The 10,806-nt window shown below is 37.1% G+C and overlaps 2 protein-coding genes across 2 annotated transcripts; both read left to right on the top strand.

Moving 5' to 3' along the window:
- The first annotated feature begins 4,979 nt into the window (after positions 1-4,979).
- Positions 4,980-6,305, top strand: LOC141443689 (glucose-1-phosphatase-like). Its single transcript, XM_074109040.1, has one exon. It carries the CDS (start codon positions 5,057-5,059, stop codon positions 6,233-6,235), a length of 1,179 nt encoding a protein of 392 aa, XP_073965141.1. The 5' UTR covers positions 4,980-5,056; the 3' UTR covers positions 6,236-6,305.
- A 2,479-nt stretch (positions 6,306-8,784) lies between these two features.
- On the top strand, positions 8,785-10,796 carry LOC141443838 (glucose-1-phosphatase-like). Its single transcript, XM_074109206.1, is given in 2 exon segments — positions 8,785-9,604; positions 9,607-10,796. Coding segments are annotated over 2 exon segments (1,278 nt in total). The 5' UTR covers positions 8,785-8,826; the 3' UTR covers positions 10,107-10,796.
- The last annotated feature ends 10 nt before the right edge of the window (positions 10,797-10,806 follow it).

Genomic DNA, 10,806 nt, shown 5'->3' with positions numbered 1-10,806 from the left:
GCCATATTTAATTTCAGATATTGCAAAATATTCACAAAAATATTCTAATTATAAATAAACCCGCGTAGCTCACCCAAAAACTATGAGATTTGACATTTCGGAGTCCTCACGCTACACTAGCGCCTCTAGTGGCGAATTCATACGCGATAGCCCTCATTACTTTAACACAGTTGCTAAGCAATTTATGCTCATCGTAATGCATATGGTGAAATGGAACGGGTGGTGAAGCACCAGGACTCCAAAGGTGACCAGCAGTTCACATTAAACTATTGTATCTTAGATTATATACACATAAAAGCGTGAAAAAATAAATGAACCGACTAGGAAACCATGATAATAATTTTCTACCAGTCTGAAGTCGGTACCTCAGCACGAGCCAGCAGGAGTGATTGAAGCCCAATATATAGTTGTTATAGTATGTATGACGACCGGTTGGCCAAGTGGTAAGAGAACCTGACTACGAGCCGGTGCAAATATTTGTATAAATAATACGAATGTTTGTTCTCGGATCTTGATATGTAAAGTATGTATTTATCTATATAAGTATGTTTATCCGTTGCCTAGTATACATAGTACAAGCTTTGCTTAGTTTGGGACTAGGTGAATTGGTTGGTGTGATTCTTTTTTCACAGTTTTGTGAAGTGAATTTTAATTTTATATTTATTTTTATTGTTTTTTGGAATTTAAATTATTTTATTGTTCGTTTGATTGATTGTTCCTATTGCATAAATTTGACTTAGATTTAAGTATATTCTTGTTTTGCTTTTAATTATTATTATTGAATTGAATTCTAATTTGACATTTTAAATTTATTTTTAATTTTTTATTCTGGCTGATAATTTATTGTAATAAGATTTATTTTTTTGTATACATTTGACGATTCTTTTGTGAATTTCTTGTAATTAACTGACATGTGTTTATAATGTATTTTTACAAAAGGTAATAAATAAATCTAATCTCATCTAATCTAATACCCAGTGATATTTATTTATACGTAGTGATAATTTTAACTTGTCTTCTCGTTGAAGTGGCAATGGGCCAAGCCATATAACAGCATGGACTAATGTCCATCTGATGATAGCTGTAGGTGTCGGTCCCTCAGGAACTGTTCATTTTCCGGGATAAAAAGTTGCCTATGTCACTCTCTGGCCCATAAACTATCTCTATGCCAAAAATCACGTCGATCCGTCGCTCCGTTTCGACGTGAAAGATGAACAAACATACAAACACACTGACGCATTTATAATATTACTAGCTTTTGTCCGCGGTTTCGCCCGCGTAGAATTCGGTTATGTCGCGCTGTTGTCTCGGGAATTGTGCGTTTTTTCGGGATAAAAAGTAGCCTATATCACTCTCTGGCCTATAAACTATCTCCATGCCAAAAACCACGTCGATCCGTCGCTCCGTTTCGACGTGAAAGATGGACAAACATACAAACACACTTTCGCATTTATAATATTAGTATGGATGTATTATCTAGCTTCGCTCCGCTCCAGTGGGCAGGCAGCCTAAAAATTATAATAAAAAAAGTCTTAGAGCGCAAATCCGGGTTTAAATTCTTCGCTTTAAAGGCCAAGGGTCAAGCCGCAGACTGCCGCGAATTAAAAATTAAAATAAACCAAAGATAGGGTTCCGTAGCCATTACGAAAAAATCAAGTAATATTTTTCTAAGGATTTCGTATTGTGTACGGAATCTTCCAAGTTTAGGTGTATTTTATACCCCAGGCTGCTATTTACTCTTAAACTACTAATAAATAATACTCAATCTTAGCCGTTACAATTTTCCTTGTAAATTTGATATATATATACTACCATCCTGATTTTTTTTTAAATTTTCCACCCTTTTAAATTTTAAGAGCGTAAGAGCTGGCAACGTTACATTTTCGTTAGTTTTTCTCGATTATTCCATAAAAATTGAATGAAAATTTAAAATACAACGTTGCCAGCTCAGCAGGTAAACGCTCTTAATGAAAATTTGCACTTTAAAGTTGAATATTTCGCAAACAGATCACTAAATCGAGAAATCATGATTTTAAAATACCTATCCAACGATATCCCACATTACAGGGTTAGTCGAGAAAAAAAATCACCCCACTTTTTATGAGAGCTACATACCTACCCAAAAAAAAATTTTTTTTTTTTATTTGACCACTTTGTCGGCGTGTCTGATATTCATGCAAAATTATAGCTCTTTAATACTAACGGCCTCTGAGCTTGAGCTTGAGTTGACTACGGACAAGTACAACTAGCAGTTGAACTTACGGGGAGAGGATTCCGTAAGGTAAAATTCCACTGATATTATAAATGCAAAAGTTTGTAAGTCTGTTTATTTTTTTGTTTAATTTTCACGTCTAAAACACTGTACCGATTTAGGTTAAATTCGGTGTAAGTACATATATACTGAGGGGCAAAAAATCTGGCCCTCAAATGTATTCAGAATCGGTAATTTTGTGCCGCCGAGTATAGTTTGAGTCCCGAAGAAGGAAATAGGATAGATTTTATCCTGGAAAATTGTATTGTTGTCGCGGTGTTCGATACAGCGCCATCTATATGACCAGATGGTCTCAAAGGAAGACCAGCGCCGTTCGCAAGACCGGCAAATTGCTGATTTGGGACCATTTCGTGACATGCATAACTTATATTTTTTTTTTCTCTTTTTATTTCTTTTATCCATTGTTGTTTTGTTTGTCACGAATAAATATTTTCTTTCTTTCTTTCTTTCTTTCTTTTATAGTTCATCTTCAGATTGGTTTTTTGGAATCTTTTTGTATTTTTTATTTTAATTCCAAATTTTTACTTTTACGGTCATCCCGTAAACCGAAATTGAAAATACAAACTGAAATATAGATGCACAGAAAAAACAGAAAAATAAGACCACCTGGACCTGGGTTCGATTCCCAGTGATGGTCTTATTTTTCTGTTTTTTCTGTGCATCTATATTTCAGTTTGTATTTTCAATTATAGTTCATCTGCTGAACTAGATAGCTTGCTAATTAATCAAAATGATCGATGCCCGTTGACATTCATGAACCTCAGCAGTTACAAAATAAAACACAAAATGTGGTGGCGCTAGTATCGCGCATCAATATAAATAAGGTTTTTAAGTTTGTTTGTCACTGTTCCATTGCAATCGGCTTCGGAGTAAAACTCCAAAAAACCAACCGGTCTCTCATTTCGGGCACCCAACTTTACACGCGGGATAGAGTGGAAATATAGAGTTGAAATTAAAACTATATGTACCTACTCAAGTCTACAGTCCCTTTAAACTGAAAAAAAATCTAAATTAACGTAACCGATACCGCCATTACTGCCGCAAAAAACAATTTCGCAAAAAAACGTAAATTTTGACACTCAAAGGGAATCAAATAATGTGTAGAGTATTTTCCATTGACCTAGAACTTTGAAATTTGGACTGGATATTCATAAATACCTACAAATCTGTATGGAACCCTCGATACAATACAATACAATAACTCTTTATTGCACACCAATACAGTAAACAGTACAGAGAACACAAGTATATACATAGAGATTTTCTAAGGTAAGCAATAGGCGGCCTTATCGCTTCAGAGCGATCTCTTCCAGGCAACCCTTACAATGCACGATGCACGAGTCCGACTCCTATTGGCCGTTTTTTTTTTCTTTTAAGGAACCCTAACAAAAATACAACACTCAGCCATGCACATTCAAAAACACTGAACCTAGAAGCTCATCAAATTCGATATTAAGTTCTTATCTTATCGTCCCTTTCACTCTCATGTTAAATACTATAAGTGTAAGCGGGACAGCACGAAACTGATTTCGAAAACACCCGTCCGTAATATAAGACCTGTTTTGCTCAGACCCGGTTCGATTGCACAATACCCCATTAAGTAAATGTTTAGACTTTATTCCAAACAACATTAGACATACCTATTAACTAACTTTGGTTTGGGAAAAACCGGGTAACTAGTTTTAATGTTTAATTGCTGACGTAGTATGAATTTAAAATTTTAAAAATAACTTTAATTACATTTTTTTTGAAGCCTTTGTGGCCTAGTTGTTTGTCCTATGACCTCTCAAGCGGGGGGTCGTGGGTTCAAACCCCGGCTCGCACTTCTGAGTTTTTTCGAAATTCATGTGCGAAATTACGTTTTTTACCATAAGCTTTGCGGTGAAAGAAAACTTCGAGAGGAAACCTGCACAACCTGCGAAGAAATCAATGGTGTGTGTGAAGTTCCTAATCTGCACTGGGCCCAAGCGGGAACTACGGCTAAGTCCTCTCATTCTGAGAGGAGGCCTGTGCCTGTGTGACGTATACAGGCTTGCTGATTTGTATTTTATTTATAAGTATACTTTACCCGCGGTGCGCATGCGTCAAACGATTAAAATCCTGCAGTTCAATTGAAATATCAGGATTTCACTAAATTCCGTAGGAATTCTCAAAAATTACAGCTCACTGACGTTGCATTAAACAGTCTTTCAAAATTTAATGTCTTGGAGTCCGAGAGCTTAGTTCAAAATTGTATAACTTGAAGAGAGCTTAGCCCAGCCCATGATAACAAGATTTTATTCCGATCCCGTTGGAATGTTGTAAAAAAAGTTAGCCTATGTGTTATTCCAGATGTCCAGCTATTTACACACCAAATTTCATCGAAATCCGTTCAGCCATTTTAGCGTGAAGGAATAACAAACATACACACACGTGTAACGTACCAACTGAATCGTGAGTCGTGACCAAATGTGGAAACTTTTCGTAGAAAAAGTCATAGCGACATCATTATATAACTTACTGTGAGAGCGTTCTACGGTGGGTAGGTGGGTTGGTGGGAGGAATCAAATGGTTCGACTGTACCCAATACTCACAAACTTTCACATGTATAATATAGTAAGTATGATACGAACTACGACGTGTTGCGTCAGTAATCAATCGCCATTTGGAAGCAAGTATAAATAAAACCAGGTCTACATAAAGACATAAACACTTTATCGCTATAAGTAGATTCACATACCCTGTTATAGCCAGTGTGATTTGATAAGGCAATCAGCCAACACGGTCTAAAAATACTCTTACACAATGTTTATAAAATGGTTTTCTATTATTGTTTTATGTGTCAGTGTGAACAGTCTCAAGTTAAAACAAGTGGTAATGCTCAGTAGGCATAGTATAAGGACACCGTTGGTTTCAAATTTGGAAGCGTACTCGGAAAAAAAGTGGCCAGTGTGGGACGAAGAAAGTGGTTATTTGACGAAAAAAGGCCGTCAACTCGAACGCTTCATGGGAAGGTATGTTTCGGAATGGATGATGAATGAGAAGCTGTTCCAAGATAAGTGCCCTGATGAAGACGAAGTATACGTGTATTCAAATACTAAACAAAGGACTATAGAAACAGCTAACGCGTTTGTTGATGGTGCTTTTGGCGACTGCGTGACTGTGCATTATAATAAAGATACAACGGAAATGGATCCAATTTTCAATCCCATCATCAGAAATGATACTCAAGATTTCAAAGACTTAGTGATAAGTGAAATGAAGAAAAAACTAGACGCAATTTCACTGCCGAGACCTTACAGAGAGCTAGATAGGATATTGGAATTGAAGAACTCCTCTATTTGTAGAAAAGAAAACATTTGCACCCTGTCTAAAGTTAAACATGACATTGTTTTTAATTTAAACGAGGAACCAGATGTTTCTGGGCCTCTAATGATAGCTAATTTCATCGTTGATGCCTTTTTAATGGCTTATTACGATGGAAAGCCAATTCACGAGGTCGCATGGGGTGAGGTTACTTTGCTAACAGAATGGGACACTTTGTTATCAGCTGTTCGCGCTTACCACGATGTGAGGTTCAAGACGAAAGTGCTCAGTAGAGACCTAGCCAGTCCGCTGCTCGAATACATGACCGACATATTCTTGAACGGAGACAAAAAAGTCTACTTACTTGTTGGCCATGATGCGAATATAAACTCGTTGACTAGCGCAATGAATTTCAAGGATTACAGTTTACATGATCAAGCTGAGAAAACGCCGATCGCTGGGAAATTGGTGTTCCAGAAGTGGTACGATGAATACAAAGATCGGGAATTGTTGAGAGTTTACTATTTGTATCCATCCTTGCAACAGATAAGAGATGGTGTCCAATTGACATTGGATAACCCGCCGCAATGGGCGCTGCTGGAAATGGAAAATTGTAAGCTAGACGTACATGGTCTGTGTCCGTGGGAAGACTTTGTGAAATTATTGAAAACATTGTAAAGATGTTAAATATGTTTTTTGCATTGTGTATCTTTTTTTTTTTCAAGAAATATAAGGATTAGAAAAGTTTTTTGCATTGTGCATTTATTTTTCAAGAAAAATAAGATTCGAATAATAATTAATTGTCTCATTTAGACAGAAAATATAATTGCGTAGACAACTGATGTAAAAAAGATTACTTCGTACTTCGTACTTATTAAGTACCTACCTACGTGTGTGTGTGTGTTATTATAGCTATAGGAGGCGGAGGAGCAGCAATAAACACACATTTGTTGCATATTATGCAACTATCGTGACGTCGTGAGTGAGCAAATTAGTTGTTTGTAGTCCATTAATATGAATCTCCGTAAAGTATCGCCTGATACAATGAAATATTTACGTGATGAGGGCATTACCGTGTTTCCAGAATAATACCAACTTTCGCAATAAAATGAGCAACATTCGCAGTCGAGTCGCCCGTGTACCCTTTGCGAGTGCTGCGATTGCAATAAAAACGTTGAAAAACAACCTGTATAAAAATTTTGATATTTGACCTTTGCGACAACCCTACGTTGTATCAATTGACCTCAGAACAAAATGGTGTATACATATCTCTTAAAGGCCGCGATAGTGGGACTTGGTTTTTTTATCAGTGAAAGGCCACATTAGGAGCAATATCTTCAAGTTAGACACAAGTCCCACTTTTGAGGTTTAATGGAGAAAAATAATATAAAATTATTCAGTATCCAGTATTTTTAAAAATGAAACTGCAAAATATTGCGACTCAAGATGCTTCATCATCCCAGCCTATATACGTCCCACTGCTGGGCACAGGCCTCCTCTCAGAACAAGAGGGCTTGGGCCATAGTTCCCACGCGGGCCCAGTGCGGATTGGGAACTTCACACGCACCATTGAATTGCTTCGCAGGTTTGTGCAGGTTCCCTCACGATGTTTTCCTTCACCGCAAAGCTTGGTAAATTTCAAATGTGATTCCGCACATGAATTTGGAAAAACTCAGAGGTGCGAGCCGGGGTTTGAACCCACGACCCTCTGTTTGAGAGGCGATAGGTCAAACCACTAGGCCACCACGGCTCAAGATGCTTAATCATACTTAATTTAATATTTAAAATGCAGTCCGTCATCGATTTACGCTGAAAACAGCATGGGAATTTTTTTAAGGCTTACATTGGAACACTGTGGGCGTTGCGAAACCATACCGGTGAATAGCGGGCTACTACGAAATTCAAAATCGAAGTTCGTATCGTACTGTCCCTCTCACTCTTGCGTTAAATAATATAATATACGAAGTTCGAATGCACTTCGTAGTAGGTACGGCTTGCATACGATAATTATCAAATGTTTTTTTTTTTCGACTGATGGCAAACGAGCAAGTTCTCCTGATGTAAGAGATACGGCTAGACAACTGCAATATTGCAGTCTAAAAGATCTAAAATGTATTTTTATGTGTATCGAATATGTGTAAATAAATGTTTCTCTCTCTCTCTCTCTCTCTCTAAAACTATGTAAGCGATCTTGACGTCTTTTTGTGGATTTAAAAAAAAAAAGTCACAGGAAATAATATAAATAATAAATAGTTGTAGTTGTAATTAGTTGACATTGTTGGTGTATTTTAATTTTCCTTATTAAAGTTTTTTTGGAGCATCAAAAAAATAATAAATAAATAAATCACGGGACAATTCACACCAAAGCTTGTGTAATGAGTACTAAGCAACGGATAAATATAATTATATAGATTTAAATACATATTAAACGCCCCAGACCCGAGAACAACGCATTCCTATTTTTCATACAAATATCTGCCCCGACACGGGAATCGAACCCGGGACCTCAAGCTTCGTAGTCAGGTTCTCTAACCACTAGGCCATCTGGTCGTCAATTATACGAGTACTTATAGCAAGAATATATGTTAATTTGCATTATTTTGGTTTTGTAAGTAATACTTTGTGAAAATAAAAGTTTTTCAATTTTCCGTGAGTCTACTTGAACTAAATCTCCCACGTATTAAACAGACTGGTAACATTTAGACGAATTGTCACTGTCAGTTTTTGACATAGACGTCACGTCAAATTTTTTTTTACCGATACGAATGTTTATTTATTAAGGAGCGGCCACATGCAGTCACTCGACGCTCGATTCCAGCATCAAATCTGGTCACGTGACATACAGCGTTTAAGCTGAAAATGTTGAGCTTTATCGCTGAAAAAAAAACCTCTTCGATTTCGGAAAAAAACACTGTTATTTTTTTAATTCACTCCAATTTCTTTTATTTGTATCATTGCCACGACTGCCACTAAAGGAGTTTAAGAAATCAGCTTCCAAGACCAAGATCATTCCTGCAAGCAGACATCTTGACGGCTTGACGCTGCTGTTCGATTCGACTCTGTTCGGTTCGATTAATTCAAGACTACAGTTTTGTAAATTATAAGTACGTATGTATAATTAAATTGAGAGTAGAACTATTGCAGGTCAATGCTCCTTTATCATAGATATTTAATTTTGCAAAGTCACAATCTTTGACTATATGTACATATAAACACATGTTTATATAGTCAAAGGTCAAAATAATACCTGATATTAATGAGATAACTCCATGTGTCCCAAGTACCTATATAAGATAAGCTTAAATGGAACAAAGCATTCAGTTACTGTATTCACTGTGTCACAGAAGTATCAAAGTCCAAAAATGTGTGCAAAGTTATTTGTTTTAATATTTACTTTTTTAATTTTAAAAACAGTGCAAGGAAATTTTAAGCTGCTACGAGTGGTGGCTCTAAGCAGGCATAATGTGCGCTCACCTTTGGCTGACAACTTGGATGAAATAACACCAAAGCCTTGGCCTCAATGGAGTGAAAAAAGAGGATATTTGACAACTAAAGGAGCTTACTTGGAAGGTCTGATGGGAACTTTCTTTTCAAAATGGCTGTTTCACCATGGAGTTCTGCCAGCTGTTTGTCCGGATAAAAAAGATGTTTTTGTTTATGCCAATGTTAAGCAAAGGACTTTAGCCTCAGCTCAGGCATTTGTTGACAATGCTTTCCCTGGTTGTAATACAACAGTACATGCTAAAGACAAAACAGATCCTGTTTTTAATCCAGTAATTCATAACAACACTGATATATTTAAACGATTAGTTTTAAAACATATGCAAGATCAGTTAAATACTTTAAGCTTGAGTAGTTCTTACGAAGTTGTTGAAGAAATATTAGATTATAAGGATTCTTTTTTGTGTAAAAATTGTTCTAAATGTGACTTAGTTTCGGATCAAAATCAGATAGATGGCGTTGTTTTAGGTCAAAAACCTGTTGTAAATGGCCCACTGAAAATAAGTAAAGGCGCTATAGATGCTTTTAAAATGCAATATTACAATGGTTTCCGTTACCAAATGTAGCTTGGGGTAAGCTTGATAACGATAAAAAGTGGGAGAAAATCATAAGAATAAGCAAAGCCTACCACAGTGTTATTTTTAACTCGACAATAATAGCTAGGGACATAGCTTCACCGTTGCTAAATTACATGAAACATTTATTCATTAGCGAAACCACAAAATTTACTTTGATAATGGGACATGATGCCAATATATTCACGATACTTAGCGCAATGAGTTTCAAACCCTATATACTACAGAATCAATTTGAAATGTCACCGGTGGGTGGTAAGATTGTATTTCAAAAATGGATGGACCAGTCTACGGGGTTGTTTTACTTGAAAATACATTTTGTTTATGCATCTACGGAGCAAATACGGAATGGTATGAAGCTAACATTAACTAAACCGCCTCAGTTTCAGTTATTAGAACTAAAAGACTGCCCGACTGATAGCAATGGGTTTTGTTTATGGGATAATTTCTTGCGAATTTTAGCTGACTTTTAAATTTTTATCAAAAAACCTTGATAATCAAGATTACACGGGAATGGCTACAGATGCGCTACACATAAATCATTAATTTCAATATCTTAAGCAAGAGATAAGACTGGAAAATTATGGACTTATTTATTCGTAGGTTGAAAGGTGGATTTTTGCATGAAGATATTTTATCGTAAGACCTGTCCTTATGTATGGCTGTGAGGCCTGGACACTAACACAAAAAGAGGAATATCAACTCCTTGTAGCGGAAAGGAAGGTCTTGCGTAAGAACCTGGGACCTGTCAAGAGAGACGACGGCACGTGGAGGATCCGTAAAAACATAGAGATCCAGGAGCTGGTGGCTGAACCCAACATCATCGGCGTAACAAAATCACACAGACTTCGCTGGTTTGGCCACCTACTACGAATGGGAGAGGATCGGGCTGCCAAGAGAGCGTACGTGGGACGACCGACTGGTCGCTGCCCGGTTGGGCGACCCAGGTACCGCTGGGAGGACAGTGTCCAGGCGGATCTGCGACGTCTTCAAGTCGACGACTGGCAAGAGGCTGCGCACGATCGGGACAGATGCATGCCCTCGTTTCGGAGGCCAAGACCCTCTTTGGGTCCCTGAGCCAAATTAGTTAGTTAGTTATGTAGTTTTTTTACAAATGTGATAGCTTAAAGTGTATGTGTGTGCTTGTGTTTTTGTTAGGTACTCTTTCTCGCT

This window comes from Choristoneura fumiferana, chromosome 28 (genome assembly GCF_025370935.1).
Source record: "Choristoneura fumiferana chromosome 28, NRCan_CFum_1, whole genome shotgun sequence".
Taxonomy (NCBI): Eukaryota; Metazoa; Arthropoda; class Insecta; order Lepidoptera; family Tortricidae; genus Choristoneura; species Choristoneura fumiferana.
This window is presented reverse-complemented; position numbering and strand designations above follow the sequence as displayed.

What these genes read in the sequence shown, in the direction of transcription:
- LOC141443689 (XM_074109040.1), top strand. Translation starts at nt 5,057, where the DNA reads ATGTTTATAAAATGGTTTTCTATTATTGTTTTATGTGTCAGTGTGAAC.